We start from the raw sequence: 20153 nt of genomic DNA, 5'->3' as shown, positions 1-20153 counted from the left end.
CAAGAGGGTCCACCTTGTTCAATTCATCAAAACATTTAGAGACGTACAAATATACACATATTATATATTTTTTTCACTGTCATTGGGTTATTATTATTTGTGTTGTTTGTGACTCTTCAGTACATCATTCATTCCAGTTATAGGAATAATGAGGTGTGGGCCAATCACATTCTCTCCCCTTGGCCTGAATAAAGAGGTGTGGGCCAATCACATTCTCTCCCCTTGGCCTGAATAAAGAGGTGTGGGCCAATCACATTCTCTCCCCTTGGCCTGAATAAATAATAATAATAATAAAACTTTATTTGTATAGCACCTTTCATGACATCAAATGCAGCTCAAAGTGCTTTACAGAACAATGGAGAATAAAATAAAAGCAAAGCATAAAAGAAAAGCAAGGCAACGACATTAAAAAACAAGCAGTGATGGAATACAGTGAGGACATGAATAACAAAAAATATAAGATCACTTAAAGGCAATGTTGTAGAAGTGGGTCTTGAGCTGAGCTTTAAAAATGTCTACAGAGGCTGCCTGACGAAGGTACAGAGGGAGCTTGTTCCATGCCGACGGCCCGTAGAAGCAAAAAGCTGTATCCCCGTATTTTTTAGTTGCCATTTTTTTAGGCAAAGCGAGCAGGCCAGCAGTGGAAGACCTTAGCGGGCGGTTTGGGACATATTTAGGCAAGCAGTCATGTAGGTAGGAAGGTGCGAGACCATTGAGGGCTTTATAGACAAGTAAAATAATTTTAAAATCAATCCTAAAAACAACCGGAAGCCAGTGCAGTGATGCCAAAACTGGAGTAATATGTTCTCTCATCTTAGTTCTAGTTAAAACTCTGGCTGCTGCATTTTGGACAAGTTGTAATCTGTCAGTTGTTTTCTTAGGCAGTCCTGAAAAAAGTGCATTGCAGTAATCAAGCCGAGAGAAAACAAAGGCATGGATTAGCGTTTTTGCATCGTCCAAGGACACATAGGCTCTGATTCGTGCAATATTTCTAAGGTGAAAAAAGGCAATCTTGGTAACATGATTAATGTGTGAATTAAAATTCAATTCGGAATCAATAATAACCCCCAGGTTCTTTACTGTACTGTTACTGTCTACAGTCAGGTTGCCAAGTCTGCTTAATATTGATTCTTTCTGCTCACTAGAGCCGATTATGAGAACTTCTGTCTTGTCCTCATTTAGCTTGAGAAAGTTCTCACTCATCCAACATTTGATGCTAGACAGACAGGTAAGCAGCGGGTCTAAAGCACAGGGATCATCTGGAGCCACAGATAGATATAATTGGGTATCATCAGCATAGAAATGAAAATTGACTCTGTGATTGGCAATGAGTTCGCCCAGTGGCAGTATGTACAAGGAGAAAAGCAGAGGGCCAAGAATCGAGCCCTGTGGAATACCAGAACTGATGTCGTGTTTGTCTGAGTCAAACTCGGCTAGATTGACAAAGTAACTTCTGTTTGATAGGTAGGAGGAAAACCAGGACAGGGCCGTACCAGACAGGCCTATCCAGTGCTCCAGACGCTGTATTAAAATTGAGTGATCAATCGTGTTAAATGCAGCCGTTAAATCTAGAAGTAAGAGAACGGATACATGTTTCTTGTCAGCAGACACCCTCAGATCATTCATTACTTTTACAAGTGCTGTTTCTGTGCTGTGGCCTTTCCTAAAGCCAGATTGGAATTGGAATAAAGAGGTGTGGGCCAATCACATTCTCTCCCCTTGGCCTGAATAAAGAGGTGTGGGCCAATCACATTCTCTCCCCTTGGCCTGATGACAGTGAGAGGTGTCACTGGAATAAACGTCCCCTTGGCCTGAAGACAGTGACAGGTGTCACTGAAATAAACGTCCCCGGCTCTCTAGGGTCCATCTGCCTCCATACATGTCATATTCCAACCATAATCCCTAATACCCCCGCAAACACACGCACACACACACGCACACGCACACACACACACACACACACACACACACACACACACACACACACACACACACACACACGCACATACCTTTGATGACTCTGAGAGTTGCATGGAGCTGAGTGCGTAAGGCGGAGTCAGGGGTGTGTGTGTTCATTCTACAGCTTCTAAACTCTACTGTCTGCCTCCAGACCACATGTAGTGGAGCCCACTGCACCAGGCACTAGTGACATCACACGTGTGCGTGCGTGTGCGCGTGCATGCGTGCGTGTGTGTGTGTGTGTGTGTGTCACTGTGAATAGACTTTCCGAGCACTTCATGTGACACTGATAGAACTGTCTGGGTTTTCATTCACAGTCACATTGATACATATTGATACATATTGATACATATTGATGCTACAGCAGTGCTTCTTCATGTCAAGGACCCCCATATTGACACTAATTACCCCGCGGACCCCCGGCCATTTGGGACCCCCATAAGAGAAGATTGTTACGGCTCTTGCAGTGATTCTCAACTAGATTAATTTCAAGGACCGCTCAGTTAGGGTTGCCACCCGTCCCTTAAAATACAGAATCGTCCCTTATTTGAGAATTAAATGATGCGTCCCTTATTGAACCAATAAGGAACGCAGTTTGTTCCTTATTTTCCTAAATAGACCCTACACGTCAACACTGAATTTAACAATAATGAACAAAACAAAACACAGGAAATATTAAAGTCAGCACAATTGTTCTAGCGGGAGGCACACACTACCTAAAGTAGCCTAAACCAGTGGTTCCCAAAGTGAGGTCCCCCAGGGGTCCTTGAGGGAGTTCCAGGGGGTCCCCAGCTAAATTATTGTTTGGAACCAAATGGACCCTTATGGGTCTGTAACTCTGAGAGTGTACAAATGGAACCAAATGGACCATCAGAGTTAAATTAACATTGATTTTACAATATGAATTGGGGGTTCCAGAGATAGAAATGCCATTAAATGGGGGTCTGTATACTAATGCATGTCAAACTGGTACTTGAAATTAAATGGGTTGAGAATCACTGTGTAAAAATCTTCTCTTATGGGGGTCGCTGGCATATATTTTATAATGGGCTGCTGATGTTCAACGTATTGCTTCAACGTATTGCTTCAACTTATTGCTTCAACGTATTGCTTCAACGTATTGCTTCAACTTATTGCTTCAACGTATTGCTTCAACGTATTGCTTCAATTTATTGCTTCAACGTATTGCTTCAACTTATTGCTTCAACTTATTGCTTCAACTTATTGCCGGCCTTGCCGCACACGCCTGCACCGCAAGGCCGCGGCAGGCGTAAAGAGTGTCCCTTATTTCAAGATCTCAAAGGTGGCAACCCTACGCTCAGTTTGACATGCATTAGTCTCTACGGACCACCTATTTAATGGCATTTTTATCTCTTGCAACCCCCCAATTTATAATTGTAAAATCAATGTTAATTTAACCCATTCTGGGGGGGAACCCCTTTTGGTGATTTAGCTTATAGCTCACCACAGAGTGGCGTGCTATGAGCTAGTTGGTCTGCTATTTTTGAAAAAACTTGAAAATATTTATTTCAGAAAACTGGAGGATTTAGAAGATTATGTTTTTAATTTTGAGGTCAGGCCTAAATGGGTTAACTCTGAGAGTGTACAAATGGAACCACGGGTCCATTTGGTTCCATTAGCGTGGTTGTCTCAACCACACTAATGAATGATTACTATAGTGTGGTTGTCTCTGCAACCACACTAATGAATGATTACTATAGCGTGGTTGTCTCAACCACACTAATGAATGATTACTATAGCGTGCCAAAGCGTGGTTGTCTCAACCACACTAATGAATGATTACTATAGTGTGGCTGTCTCTGCAACCACACTATAGCGTGGTTGTCTCAACCACACTAATGAATGATTACTATAGTGTGGTTGTCTCTGCAACCACACTAATGAAGGTGAAATGTGTGTCCAGTAGAGAGCATATCTCCACCAGGCTGGGTGGAACTCCATATTTGGACGTAAGTCTGATGTCATCAAGATGACGTCGTTACTTGTAGGTCTGTACCAATATATAAGTGGTGCTGTGAGCAATGTGACTGCATTCTGTTACAGAGCAACGCTTGAGAAGTCCATATATTCCGGCCTTTTCTTTGTGTGTAAAATGTGGAGGTGGACCGTGAATCTAAACGGACCAGGAGGCCATCGTGCGGCTGTCAGCTTCGGACACAAGGTGTACGCGATTGGAAGGAGCACCAGTAACTGGAACTACAGTGACCAGGTTGAAGTTCACGTCTTCAACACAGTGTCTTTGTGCTGGAGGAAGTTGTCTCCTGTGACGACTGTAAGAGAACGTCTCCATGAGGTTCCATCCGTGCGTGATGGCTGCACAGCTGTGCTGATTGAAGACACCGTTTACCTCTGGGGAGGGCTGACTAACCAAGGTTACTGCAACTTCCTTTATGCATTTGATGTTGACGCCCACAAATGGTTCAAACCACAGGTTTCTGGGACTGTTCCAAAGGGGAGGAGCGACCACTCAGCCTGTGTCTTGGGGAAGGTCATGTATATTCATGGAGGATGGACCCATACTGATCGCACTAATGACATCTACAAGTTGGACACCACCACGATGGTCTGGACGTTAATTAACACCAGAGGAACTCCACCTCCTGTTTCAGACCGTCACTCTGCTACCATCATCGGGACAAAGATGTTTGTATTTGGAGGCTGGAGAGGGTGGGGTCAGACCTACAACAACACCATCAGAGTGTTTGACACAGAGACCAACCTCTGGCTGGACACACCTTCTCCACTGCTTCTACCAGGAGGACACTTTGATCATTCAGCCTTTACCTACCATGGAGAGCTGTACATATATGGTGGTATGGATACGAGAGGAAACCTAAATGATATGTGGAAATTCAGTCCAGAGACCTTCTCCTGGAAGAAGGTTGAGTCCAAGGGGAATGGCCCTACTCCACAGTCTAGGATGTGCTGTTGCATGGTGGGAGATCGCATCATCCTCTTTGGAGGAAACAAAATGATTCCAGTCAATGGAACATACAGACACACATCCTCTGGTGACCTGCATATCTTAGACCTCAGTCCTAGCCTCAAGACATTATGTAAGCTAGCAGTTATTCAGTACGGTCTCGAGCAGTCTGAACTCCCACACAACATCAGGTGGGAACTGGCAGCCATGACGAGCAACAGCAACAACTGGAACAAATAACGTGAGTGTTCTCACCATGTTGTGTAGAAACAGGTGAGTTGCAGTCGCAAAGGAAACGGAACTAGAGACGACCTCAAAGTCACATCCTGATCCACCAACTGTCTGTTGTTTTCAAGGAAATCCTCTGTTTGTTTGTTTTTTTAACCACAGTGTTATCCAGCTGAGGTGTTTGGGGCAGGAGACCCCGAGCAGACCCAGGACCAGACGGAGGGATCACATCTCCACACTGGCCTTGGAACGCCTCGGGATCCCCCCGGAGGACAGTTACTAATGTTGCTCTGGAGAGGGAAGTCTAGAGCTCTCTGCTGGAGCCGTGGCCCCCGCGACCCGACTACGGATAAGCGGTTGAAGATGGCACCCAGCAAGGCATGCAACGACTGGTGGAACTCAAGCTTCGAATGGAATATTTTTGTTTTGTTTTAGGACAGCTGTGCGTGTCGGCGATCGACCGGGAGAGAGATAAAAAGAAAGACGCTAAGCGCAGCGTGTCTTGAAAAGGTCCGACAAACGAAAAAGCCTGGCAACGAGTGTCTGGGAGGTCTTTCTGACACACTTTGAGGTTTTGAAGTTCATTATTTTTGCCCATGAAGCTCTCAGACGGTTCCCCTTCCATCACCTTTACTAAATATTACATTTGTTTTCATTTTTCTTTCATCTAAACCTACTTCTAAATATGATTGTACTCATACTTATACCATCTCTGCCTGTTCGTTTTGGGACTTCACACCTGCAGACAGCCCGTTGTTCAAGTTATCGGCTCATTTTTATGCTAATGAATATTTAAAAGACAATGTTGCTCTACCCCGATGGGGGGGGGGGGGGGGGGGGGGGCTCTACCCCGCTGGGGGGGCGGGGGGGGGGGGGGGGTCAAAGCGTCTGTAGCTCCAAGGAGAGACAGTAGCCAATAAAAAGGTATTTTTGACGTGAAGTCATCTTGTGGTTCCTGGCCTTACTACAGTCATGTGAGTGATAACCCATTTTTACCTGAGGACGATTCTACAAATATCTTCTAAATCCTGACAGCTTTCTGAAAAACCCATGTTTCTATGTCAGTCATTCTTAAACTATTTCATGCCAAGGACCCCCAAGATTAATATGTAATTAGCTGCGGACCCCCATCTGAAAATATGTTGTTCCAGGGACCCCCCCAGAAGCAAAGATTTGAGTTAAAATTAATGTTGGCTCTGAAATAATATATACATTAAAAGATTTGCAATACATTTTCATGATTTTTCTAAAATAGCAGAGCTATATGCTTGTAGAGCTTGTAGATCTGCTATTATTTTTATTTATCTTTTTAGATATTTATTTTTTGCGGCTTACAACTTTTATTGGTTTTTGAAGGGACAGACAGTAGGCTGACAGGAAATGGGAGAGAGATGGGGGAAGACCTGCAGTAAAGGCCGTGTCGGGCTCGGGAGTCGAACCCGCGGCACACTGCGACTGGATTACCAGTCGGGTGCCCAGACGGTTACGCCACCGCCTGGGCGATCTGCTATTTTTCAATAGCTAAAGCATAACAAAATGCTTAAACCACCAAAAGGGGTTCCCGACCGACTTCATGCCCAAAATTGACCCAAACAGCAGACGAACCCCCCCCCCCCCCCCCCCCCCCACTGCAACCGTTAGATATCCATATAGGGAGCTGACCTGTTCTGACATTCCATACGTTGATCCCTCCCCACCCGTCCTTCCTGAAAGAAGGAAACCAATATAAGACGTCAAAGAGCAGGTTCACTTTGCTGTCCAAAAAGTCTGAGACCGAGAACAATAGTGTGTTTCCTATAGCAAACACACTAATAACTAGAAAAGTCACTTTTTTTGTGTGGTTGCCGCAGTTGCTCACATAGGCCCCTCCCTCATTTGAAAATGTCTATAACGATTGAATAGTGTGGTCTTCTGCCCCTGAAAGGGGATTCATGTCTTTATAAAAGATTGAATAGTGTGGTCTTCTGCCCCTGAAAGGGAATTCATGTCTTTATAAAATATTGAATAGTGTGGTCTTCTGCCCCTGAAATGGAATTCATGTCTTTATAAAAGATTGAATAGTGTGGTCTTCTGCCCCTGAAAGGGAATTCATGTCTTTATAAAATATTGAATAGTGTGGTCTTCTGCCCCTGAAATGGAATTCATGTCTTTATAAAAGATTGAATAGTGTGGTCTTCTGCCCCTGAAAGGGAATTCATGTCTTTATAAAATATTGAATAGTGTGGTCTTCTGCCCCTGAAATGGAATTCATGTCTTTATAAAAGATTGAATAGTGTGGTCTTCTGCCCCTGAAAGGGAATTCATGTCTTTATAAAATATTGAATAGTGTGGTCTTCTGCCCCTGAAAGGGGATTCATGTCTTTATAAAAGATTGAATAGTGTGGTCTTCTGCCCCTGAAAGGGAATTCATGTCTTTATAAAATATTGAATAGTGTGGTCTTCTGCCCCTGAAAGGGAATTCATGTCTTTATAAAATATTGAATAGTGTGGTCTTCTGCCCCTGAAATGGAATTCATGTCTTTATAAAATATTGAATAGTGTGGTCTTCTGCCCTGAAAGGGAATTCATGTCTTTATAAAATATTGAATAGTGTGGTCTTCTGCCCCTGAAAGGGAATTCATGTCTTTATAAAATATTGAATAGTGTGGTCTTCTGCCCCTGAAATGGAATTCATGTCTTTATAAAATATTGAATAGTGTGGTCTTCTGCCCTGAAAGGGGATTCATGTCTTTATAAAATATTGAATAGTGTGGTCTTCTGCCCCTGAAAGGGAATTCATGTCTTTATAAAATATTGAATAGTGTGGTCTTCTGCCCCTGAAAGGGAATTCATGTCTTTATAAAATATTGAATAGTGTGGTCTTCTGCCCCTGAAAGGGGATTCATGTCTTTATAAAATATTGAATAGTGTGGTCTTCTGCCCCTGAAATGGAATTCATGTCTTTATAAAATATTGAATAGTGTGGTCTTCTGCCCCTGAAATGGAATTCATGTCTTTATAAAATATTGAATAGTGTGGTCTTCTGCCCCTGAAAGGGAATTCATGTCTTTATAAAATATTGAATAGTGTGGTCTTCTGCCCCTGAAATGGAATTAATGTCTTTATAAAAGATTGAATAGTGTGGTCTTCTGCCCCTGAAAGGGAATTCATGTCTTTATAAAATATTGAATAGTGTGGTCTTCTGCCCCTGAAAGGGGATTCATGTCTTTATAAAAGATTGAATAGTGTGGTCTTCTGCCCCTGAAAGGGAATTCATGTCTTTATAAAATATTGAATAGTGTGGTCTTCTGCCCCTGAAAGGGAATTCATGTCTTTATAAAATATTGAATAGTGTGGTCTTCTGCCCCTGAAATGGAATTCATGTCTTTATAAAATATTGAATAGTGTGGTCTTCTGCCCCTGAAATGGAATTCATGTCTTTATAAAATATTGAATAGTGTGGTCTTCTGCCCCTGAAATGGAATTCATGTCTTTATAAAATATTGAATAGTGTGGTCTTCTGCCCCTGAAATGGAATTCATGTCTTTATAAAATATTGAATAGTGTGGTCTTCTGCCCCTGAAAGGGAATTCATGTCTTTATAAAATATTGAATAGTGTGGTCTTCTGCCCTGAAAGGGGATTCATGTCTTTATAAAATATTGAATAGTGTGGTCTTCTGCCCCTGAAAGGGGATTCATGTCTTTATAAAATATTGAATAGTGTGGTCTTCTGCCCCTGAAATGGAATTCATGTCTTTATAAAATATTGAATAGTGTGGTCTTCTGCCCCTGAAAGGGAATTCATGTCTTTATAAAATATTGAATAGTGTGGTCTTCTGCCCTGAAAGGGAATTCATGTCTTTATAAAATATTGAATAGTGTGGTCTTCTGCCCCTGAAAGGGAATTCATGTCTTTATAAAATATTGAATAGTGTGGTCTTCTGCCCCTGAAAGGGAATTCATGTCTTCATAAACTATTGAAAAGTGTGGTCTTCTGCCACTGAAAGGGAATTCATGTCTTTATGAACGATTGTAAAACATAGATTGGTTACGTAACCAACAACAGCCAATCAGCTGCTACAAACGTTATGCAAAGCTCGGCCAATCACCGCGGAAGTTAGGTAGATTACTCTGGAAAAAGCTAAATAAGAAAGTGTGACAATAACTATATTCTGTTTGCCCTTTGGGCAACCACACTAAGTATAAGAACACTATTGTGTTGCCTAGAGCAACCACACTAATTATAAGAACACTAGTGTGTTGCCTAGAGCAACCACACTAATGATAAGAACAATAGTGTGTTGCCGAGAGCAACCACACTAATTATAAGAACAATAGTGTGTTGCCGAGAGCAACCACACTAATTATAAGAACACTAGTGTGTTGCCTAGAATAACCACACTAATTATGAGAACAATAGTGTGTTGCCGAGAGCAAGCACACTAATTATAAAAACACTATTGTGTTGCCTAGAATAACCACAGTAATTATAAGAACACTAGTGTTGCCTAGAGCAACCACACTAATTATAAGAACGCTAGTGTGTTGCCTAGAATAACCAAACTAATTATAAGAACAATAGTGTGTTGCCTAGAATAACCACACTAATTATAAGCATAGCGGTATTTGTTGATGACGTGATTATTCTGTGTGATGATGATGTATTGACCCACATGACGTCACAGGGACCCCAACAAGTTTATATGGAATAAAATGTCTGTCCGGAATAAAGTCGGCAATTACTAGTGTGGTTGACTCTGCAACCACACTAATGAAGGTGAAATGTGTGTTCAGTGGAGCATATCTCCACCAGGCCGGGTGGAACTCCATATTTGGACATAAGTCTGATGTCATCAAGATGACGTCGTTACTTGTAGGTCTGTACAAATATATAAGTGGTGGTGCGGCTGTCAGCGTCGGACACGAGGTGTACGCGATCGGAGGGAGCAACAGTAACGGGAACAACAGTGACCAGGTTGAAGTTCACGTCTTCAACACAGTGTCTTTGTGCTGGAGGAAGTTGTCACCTGTGACGACTGGAAGCGCCACCATGAGGTTCCATACGTGCGTGATGGCCGCACAGCTGTGCTGATTGAAGACACTGTTTACGTCTGGGTAGGGCGGACTAACCAAGGTTACTGCAACGTGCTTTATGCATTTGATGTCAACGCCCACAGATGGTTCAAACCACAGGTTTCTGGGACTGTTCCAAAGGGGAGGAGGTGCTACCACTCAGCCTGTGTTTTGGGGAAGGTCATGTATATTCATGGAGGAATTACCCAGACTAGACGCACTAATGCCATCTACAAGTTGGACACCACCACGATGGTCTGGACTTTAATTAACGCCAAAGGAACTCCATCTCCTGCTTCATCAGCTCACTCTGCTACCATCATCGGGACAGAGATGTTTGTATTTGGAGGCTGGAGAGGGTGGGGTCAGACCTACAACACCATCAGAGTGTTTGACACAGAGACCAACCACTGGCTGGACACACCTTCTACACAGCTTCTACCAGAAGGACGCAGGGATCATTCAGCCTTTACCTACAATGGAGAGCTGTACATATTTGGTGGCTGGAACGGTAACAAGTTCCTCAATGATGTGTGGAAATTCAGTCCAGAGACCTTCTCCTGGAAGAAGGTTGAGCCCAAGGGGAAGGGCCCGCCTCCGAGGTTTAGTATGTGCTGTTGCATGGTGGGAGATTGTGTCATCCTCTTTGGAGGAACCAAAACACCTGGTGACCTGTATGTCTTAGACTTCAGTCCTAGCCTCAAGACATTATGTAAGCTAGCAGTTATTCAGTACGGTCTGGAGCAGTCTGGACTCCCACACAATATCAGGTGGGAACTGGCAGCCATGACGGGCAACAGCAAGACACTTGGTCCCTAACTAACGCTTTCAGTTGGGATGAAAAAGATAACTTTGTAAAACTTTCCATAAAAAAACGTGATAAAAAGTATAAAGGCTCTGTCCGATGCCGTAAGCCAATCACGAGGCTCTGTCACAATTATTGCCTGATTGAAATTATTTCCCCACATTGTGTCAACGCTCTGTGACCTTTGACCCTGACATCCTTTTCTTTGGGCGCTTACAAAAAGAAAATAATTATATATATATATATATATATATATATATATATATATATATATATATATATATACATACACAGACAGACAGACCTGTTTGACTAGAAAAGCCTTATTGAAACACTGCTGATGATGAATAAACACGTTAACACAACATTTGCACGCACGCACGCACACACGCACAAACGCACACACGCACGCACGCACACACGCACAAACGCACACACGCACGCACGCTTAGCCCTGGGGATCAGTCTTGGAGCGACAACGCGAGCGTATTTAACGTGAGCGTGGTTCCGTGAATTTGTTGCGCGCGTGCTCGTTTCGTTCACACGCCCGCGACTCACCAGACCTGGATTCAGTTTATCTTCTTTTTATTCACGCTTGCGTTGTCGCGCCCCTCTGGAGCAGAGCTGGAGGATCCAGGCAAAACACCTGCGTTCTTTGCTTCCCGTTTGAAAGGCCCTTAAGACTGTGGTTGTAGCGGTCAGTACAACAGTATCAGACTGTGGTTGTACTGGTCAGTACAACAGTATCAGACTGTGGTTGTACTGGTCAGTACAGACTGTGGTTGTACTGGTCAGTACAGACTGTGGTTGTACCGGTCAGTACAACAGTATCAGACTGTGGTTGTACCGGTCAGTACAACAGTATCAGACTGTGGTTGTACCGGTCAGTACAACAGTATCAGACTGTGGTTGTACCGGTCAGTACAACAGTATCAGACTGTGGTTGTACCGGTCAGTGCAACAGTATCAGACTGTGGTTGTACAGGTCAGTACAACAGTATCAGACTGTGGTTGTACCGGTCAGTACAACAGTATCAGACTGCGGTTGTAGCGGTCAGTAAAACAGTATCAGACTGTGGTTGTACCGGTCAGTACAACAGTATGAACAGTATCAGACTGTGGTTGTACCGGTCAGTACAACAGTATCAGACTGTGGTTGTACCGGTCAGTACAACAGTATCAGACTGTGGTTGTACCGGTCAGTACAACAGTATGAACAGTATCAGACTGTGGTTGTACCGGTCAGTACAACAGTATGAATAGTATCAGACTGTGGTTGTACCGGTCAGTACAACAGTATGAACAGTATCAGACTGTGGTTGTACTGGTCAGTACAACAGTATGAATAGTATCAGACTGTGGTTGTACCAGTCAGTACAACAGTATGAACAGTATCAGACTGTGGTTGTACCGGTCAGTACAACAGTATGAACAGTATCAGACTGTGGTTGTAGCGGTCAGTACAACAGTATCAGACTGTGGTTGTACCGGTCAGTACAACAGTATGAACAGTATCAGACTGTGGTTGTACCGGTCAGTACAACAGTATGAACAGTATCAGACTGTGGTTGTACCGGTCAGTACAACAGTATGAACAGTATCAGACTGTGGTTGTACCGGTCAGTACAACAGTATCAGACTGCGGTTGTAGCGGTCAGTAAAACAGTATCAGACTGTGGTTGTACCGGTCAGTACAACAGTATGAACAGTATCAGACTGTGGTTGTACCGGTCAGTACAACAGTATCAGACTGTGGTTGTACCGGTCAGTACAACAGTATCAGACTGTGGTTGTACCGGTCAGTACAACAGTATGAACAGTATCAGACTGTGGTTGTACCGGTCAGTACAACAGTATGAATAGTATCAGACTGTGGTTGTACCGGTCAGTACAACAGTATGAACAGTATCAGACTGTGGTTGTACTGGTCAGTACAACAGTATGAATAGTATCAGACTGTGGTTGTACCAGTCAGTACAACAGTATGAACAGTATCAGACTGTGGTTGTACCGGTCAGTACAACAGTATGAACAGTATCAGACTGTGGTTGTAGCGGTCAGTACAACAGTATCAGACTGTGGTTGTACCGGTCAGTACAACAGTATGAACAGTATCAGACTGTGGTTGTACCGGTCAGTACAACAGTATGAACAGTATCAGACTGTGGTTGTACCGGTCAGTACAACAGTATGAACAGTATCAGACTGTGGTTGTACCGGTCAGTACAACAGTATGAACAGTATCAGACTGTGGTTGTAGCGGTCAGTACAACAGTATCAGACTGTGGTTGTACCGGTCAGTACAACAGTATGAACAGTATCAGACTGTGGTTGTACCGGTCAGTACAACAGTATGAACAGTATCAGACTGTGGTTGTACCGGTCAGTACAACAGTATGAACAGTATCAGACTGTGGTTGTACCGGTCAGTACAACAGTATCAGACTGTGGTTGTACCGGTCAGTACAACAGTATCAGACTGTGGTTGTACCGGTCAGTACAACAGTATCAGACTGTGGTTGTACTGGTCAGCTCCCAGGTTTTAATGTGTGTGTCTGTCTGTGTGTTTAAATAAAGGAAAAACAAATACCTCCAAATTGCACTTAAGTAAATGTAAAATGGTGCATTTATATAGCGTTTACATAGTGCATTACATTCACCCATTAACACACACATTCATTCATTCACACACCGATTGCGGCGGAAGCCATGCAAGGCACCAACCAGCACATCAGGAGCCATTTGGGGTTCAGTGTCTTGCCCAAGGACACTTCCACATGTAGACAGGAGGAGGAGCCGGAATTCGAACCGCCGACCCATGGATCATTGGACGACCTGCTCTACCTCCTGAGCCACGGTCGCCTCTGTACTTTGCACTAGTGCTCAGCAGTAGGCTAGTAGAGATGGACAAACAGGGTGAGACTCTACAACAACAACAACAACAACAGGGGTTAATTGTTCACACACTATTTTGACTTGAGAGCTACTTTCAGAATCGGAAAACCCAGACGTTTTTATTTCCAGGGAGAGAAAAAAAAAGTCCGGGTCCGAGTCCACTTCGATTCGGCATAGAGTAGAGTAGTGCACACGTCGATCACTCTCTGCTGATTTCTGATCGTCTGCACCTTTGTTAAATTGACGTACACGCGTACACACACACACTCCTCTCTCTCTCTCTGTCGCTCCAACTAATTAGTCTCATGTCGCACAGCTGCGTCTAGATTCTCCCGGCGGATCCTGCCGGGATCGAGCTGCCTGTGCCATAGAGAGCATAGGTGGACCCCAGGCTAGGGGTCCGTGGTCCATAGGTGGACCCCAAGGCTAGGGGGTCCGTGGTCCATAGGTAGACCCCAGGCTAGGGGTCCGTGGTCCATAGGTGGACCCCAAGGCTAGGGGGTCCGTGGTCCATAGGTGGACCCCAAGGCTAGGGGGTCCGTGGTCCATAGGTGGACCCCAAGGCTAGGGGGTCTGTGGTCCATAGGTGGACCCCAAGGCTAGGGGGTCCGTGGTCCATAGGTGGACCCCAAGGCTAGGGGGTCCGTGGTCCATAGGTGGACCCCAGGCTAGGGGGTCCGTGGTCCATAGGTGGACCCCAAGGCTAGGGGGTCCGTGGTCCATAGGTGGACCCCAGGCTAGGGGGTCCATGGTCCATAGGTGGACCCCAAGGCTAGGGGGTCCGTGGTCCATAGGTGGACCCCAAGGCTAGAGGGTCCGTGGTCCATAGGTGGACCCCAAGGCTAGGGGGTCCGTGGTCCATAGGTGGACCCCAGGCTAGGGGTCCGTGGTCCATAGGTGGACCCCAAGGCTACTTTCAGAATGACCATGAAGCTCAACAAGATCTACCATGAACTCCCCAAAACATAGTATTATCCCATCGCTGAAAGTTGTTTATAAATGTATACCTGAGGGGCATCTGGAATGTAATCAATGGAATGTAATCAATGGAATGTAATCAATGGAATGTAATGCCAGCAGCGCTGCATGGTGTTACATGTAAGACAAAGGCCCTTGGAATGAGAGATGGCATATATGAGTATACTGTATAAAGTATAACTTTGAAATGATACTGATGCTAAGTGTGGACTTGATGTCATTATGTAGCCCATCTGAAGAAAGAGAGGCTTATACAGAGCAGTGTTGTTTTCGTCGACTAAAACTAAGACGAGAAATGTTCGTCGACTACCTTTTCCACTGAAGAAAACTAAATGGAAACTAAATGAAAACTAGAAAAAGTGCCCTTCTGGGCACAGGTCTCCACCAGGTTATCCACAGATCCGTGCAGTTAGAGGTAAAAACACTTTTCGGCCAGTTATAGCGCCACCTTGAGGCTGAGTTGAAATTGTTCATGTGGCATTTCGTCCTCGGCCTAGTGGGAATGTGGGTGCACAATTTCACGGAAATCACGCGATGTGTTCATGATTTGCAGCATTTTGTTTGAAACTGAGCACTCCTGTGAAATTTGGAAGCCAATCTTAACCAATCAGGATGGAGTCTGAGAAATCTGAAAGACCGGTTTCGTTGAATGGCTCTAGAGAGACTGTGTACCAATTTGCGTGATGTTTGGACAAAATCTGTAGGTGTACTGTGCAAAAACTTGTTTTGCACAAAGCGGCCTCCTGGTGGCGCTATAACAGGCCGTTCTGGAAAGTTTGGGGCAGAGGTTCATCGTTGGCATCCAGGGAGTGTGTGTGCAAAATTTGGCATCGACCGGGTTAACGGTGGCCGAGATTAGCTGGTCACGGACGGACACACACACACACGGACGGACGGACGGACGGACGGACGGAGTGCAAAACATACTCTCTCCCCATGCCTTCGGCCTGGTGGAGACAACTAAGCTATGGTGACTACAACTAAGACTAAATATACTGACAATTTCGTCAACAAATAAAAACTAAAGACTAAAAGACTAAAATGTTAGGAAGGGACTAGTGGACAAGAGATCCAGTATAAGTCATTTTACACTTGGTTGCATGCTGAAAATAGCCGATCTACAAGCTCACAACGCGTCGCAGCGCGACGCGTTGTGAGCTTGTAGATCGGCTATTTTCAGCAAGTGTAAAATAAGTCATTATGACGGCAACAAGGCCCGCAAAAATACATTTTAGTCGACTAAATCACCTGTAGATTTAGTCGACTAAAACTAGACTAACACTAAGACATTCCAGGTGACTAAAATGTGACTAAGACTAAGTGAAAACTATTCAGGAGAAAAACTAAAACTAAAACTAAAATAGAAATTAGCTGCCAAAAACAACACTGATACAGAGACACTGGAGATGGAGCCACTTGGAGGGGGGATGAGGGGGGAGGGAGGGAAGAGGGGTGGAGAAAATAAATCTTGGGAATTGCACTTGTGTCCTATGTGTGTATATATGTAAATGCTGTCTATACTGTACTGCTTTTTCCAAATAAAACAAATGTATAAAAAAAATAAAAAAAAGATGTTTTGTGCACAGTCAGCATGCAACACTGTGGACAGAACACAGTATTGCGTTACAATTTACAATTTACAATGTAGGCATTTAGCAGACGCTCTTAATCCAGAGCGACTTACATTTAGGCAAGAACAAAAGCATGGGAATACATCACATAAAAGCATTTATCATGAAACATGCGTAAGCTAAGAAGGTAACAGTGGAATATCTATATGATGAAACTATACATACACTATACATAATAAACTATACATATTCACTACTATGCTATACATATGTACTATGGCGTGCTATGACTATATACAATACAATTATAGTGCTGTCTACATAACATGCTATAAGTCTAAGTCAAAAATGCTATCTAAGCCAACAGAAATGCTATCTAAGGGGTTAGGGTAAGTGCTATGGGCCATGATGGAGTCTGAAAAGGTGGGTTTTCAGGCTACGGCGGAAGATTGGGAGTGATGCTGCAGTTCTGACTGCAATGGGAAGTGCATTCCACAGTTTTGGAGCCAGAAGGGAGAAGAGTTTGGGACGTGTGGAGCGTTGTCCCGGCGTTTTTAGTGAGGGTACTTCCAGTTTCCCTGCGTTGGCTGATCTGAGTGCGCGGGAGGGTTTGTAGGGTTCAATCATACTTGTAAGATATGGGGGAGCCATACCTTTGGTTGCTTTGAATACCAGCATCAGAGTTTTGTATTCTGTGCGGGCAGCGTTGTTGGGTTTGAGCTGACAGGACCTTTTTTTTATGTGGCAAAAATGTTTTTTGTTATTATGTTATATGTTTTGTTATTATTTAAAACTATACATTTTTGAGATCTACTGGTAGGTCAAAGGTCAACCTTCTGGACACAACCCTGATGTACAACGAGTGTTTCAGGATGTAGATCACGGACACACACACACACACACACACACACACACACACACACACACACACACACACACACACACACACACACACACACACACACACACACACACACACACACACACACACACACACACACACACACACAGCAGTAATCAGATCTAACTAGAAAAAGTGCCCTTCTGGGCACAGGTCTCCACCAGGATGAGCAAATGTGAAAAATTCCAGGCAAAGGTTTTTCCTTGGCCTCTAGGGAGTTGGCATACAAAGTTATCCACAGATCCGTGCAGTTAGAGGTAAAAACACTTTTCGGCCAGTTATAGCGCCACCTTGAGGCTGAGTTGAAATTGTTCATGTGGCATTTCGTCCTCTGCCTAGTGGGAATGTGGGTGCACAATTTCACGGAAATCACGCGATGTGTTAATGATTTGCAGCATTTTGTTTGAAACTGAGCACTCCTGTGAACTTTGGAAGCCAATCTTAACCAATCAGGATGGAGTCTGAGAAATCTGAAAGACCGGTTTCGTTGAATGGCTCTAGAGAGACTGTGTAACAATTTGCGCGATGTTTGGACAAAATCTGTAGGTGTACTGTGCAAAAACTTGTTTTGCACCAAGCGGCCTCCTGGTGGCGCTATAACAGGCCGTTCTGGAAAGTTTGGGGCAGAGGTTCATCGTTGGCATCCAGGGAGTGTGTGTGCAAAATGTGGCATCGACCGTGCTAACGGTGGCCGAGATTAGCTGGTCACGGACGGACACACACACACACACACACACACACACGGACGGACGGACGGACGGACGGACGGACGGACGGAGTGCAAAACATACTCTCTCCCCATGCCTTCGGCCTGGTGGAGACAATAATATTCAGGCCACAGTAGTATAAAAACATCTCCTCCTCACCTACAGCGATGATCTTCTTGCGGATGCCGGTGGCCACCTCCAGCTTCCCCAGGAGGTCGGTCACCACGTTCTTCTCGTTGAGGAAGCGCTCCGCTCGGTCTCGGATCTTGGACAGGATGTCCGACAGGCCCATGTTGGAGGAGGAGGAGGAGGAGGAGGATGAGGTGGTGGTGGAGGATTCCGGAGACACCGGGGGAGACGAAGACATATATGTGTGTTACTGACTGACTGACACACTACTGAACCCGCTGACTACACTCACTGCAGGCCAGGACCGGTGGAGTCTAATCCGCTTGGTTAGGGAGAGAGAGAGAGGGAGGGGAGGGGGGGGGGGGGGAGAGAGAGAGAGAGAGAGATAGAGAGAGAGAGAGAGAGAGAGAGAGAGAGGGGGGGGGAAGGGGAGGAGAGAGAGAGAGAGAGAGAGAGAGAGAGAGAGAGAGAGAGAGAGAGTGAGAGAGAGAGGGGTGAGGGGTATGGAGGGAGAGAGATAGAGAGAGAGGGGGGGGGGGGTGAGGGGTATGGAGAGAGAGAGTAAAGAGGTGATTATAGTGAGTGACAGGGGAGCTGTCCAGACAGATTAGCGACACTGAGTCTCATGACTGGCTCAGGTAAACAGGATGACATGCATGCACACACACACACACACACACACACACACACACACACACACACACACACACACACACACACACACACACACACACACACACACACACACACACACACACAGTGTGACACAGTATGTTGAACCAGTGACATCATAACTGTGATGTGTTTGTTTATCGAGGCCTGTTTGTCAGCGTGCGTCAAAACCAACTTATAAATCAGCTCTCTATCAAGGTTCCATTAAAAATCACACCTGTGTGAAGTGAGCGGTGCAACTATACATATTGTTATAGTTACTGTACTGTGATCGGTGTATTGTATTGTATTGCATTGTGTGCTCTCAACTGTACTGTACTGCCACTTTACTGTGTGCTGCACTCTGCTGGCCACTTTAGGTGGTGCATGGACAGTAGGACTAAATACAGAGACATACGGACAGACACACAGCCCCTGTAATGGAGACATACACACAGCCCCTTAATGGAGACAGAGACAAGGAGACACAGCCCTGTTAATGGAGACAGTGGCTATAGAACAAATGGCTATAGAACAAATGGCTATAAACGAAAGCCCGATAGGGGAATCAGTACCAGAGCAACAACTCGAGGAGACTGTGAAGTGCCGCACCGGCAAACAACATTGGGCCAAAATGTCCTCTCAGTACAGAGTTGTGTAGCATCATGGAATGGCCTTCCTCTGCGTATAAGGGACTGTGCTACATTTCCATCTTTTAAATACAATCTGAAAAAATGGTTGCTTGAAAACCAAAGCTGCAACCATTCATGATTATTTTAGCTGTAACCCTTTTTCATGCTGTGTTCCCTTAAAGGTTTTATGACATTCATTTTCATTTATTTTTCTTTTTCATTTTTCTTTTAGGTTTTATGACCTCAATTACACCCAAAAAACCTGAACTTTGTACATTCAGTGGATTTTCTGTGGTCTGAAGTTTTCTTTGGGGTTTTTGGGGCCTTTTGAGCTACAATGAAAACAGGCAACACAGTGAAACAGTGACATCTGCTGGCAAATCCCATTGACATATATGGGATTTGCAGTAAGTGATGTCACTTACTGCCGGCAAATCAGAGCACCTGTTTGAGCCAGAAAACCCCAGATCACAGAAAATCTACTGAATGTTAAAAGTTCATGTTTTTTGGGTGCAATTGAGATTAGAAAACCTAAAAAAAACAAGAACAATTCCAAAACCTTTTTTTTAATGTCACAATCCCTTTAATGTAATGTTATATAAATGTATCCCACTGTCTGTTTTTCCATTTTGTGTTTCCTGTGAGGACTGTGGATGAAAATTAGCAACTATATCCGGTGTATTTACGTCCATGTGACGTC

The 20153-nt window shown here is 44.4% G+C and overlaps 2 protein-coding genes across 2 annotated transcripts in view; one reads left to right on the top strand and one right to left on the bottom strand.

Moving 5' to 3' along the window:
• The window catches only part of LOC310860026 (receptor expression-enhancing protein 6-like), a gene marked incomplete at both ends in the record, with an annotated part of 58956 nt that extends 40623 nt beyond the window's left edge, over positions 1–18333 (bottom strand). Inside the window, one exon of the mRNA XM_083766789.1 lies at positions 18201–18333. Coding sequence (XP_083622915.1) covers positions 18201–18333 — 133 coding nt within the window. The remainder of the gene's footprint in view (positions 1–18200) is intronic.
• Positions 1–20153, top strand: part of thop1 (thimet oligopeptidase 1) — a 417271-nt gene that overhangs the window by 129984 nt on the left and 267134 nt on the right. The window lies entirely within an intron of this gene.

Source organism: Protomyctophum parallelum (genome assembly GCF_964188405.1).
Source record: "Protomyctophum parallelum genome assembly, chromosome: 6".
Lineage (NCBI taxonomy): Eukaryota > Metazoa > Chordata > Actinopteri > Myctophiformes > Myctophidae > Protomyctophum > Protomyctophum parallelum.
This window is presented reverse-complemented; position numbering and strand designations above follow the sequence as displayed.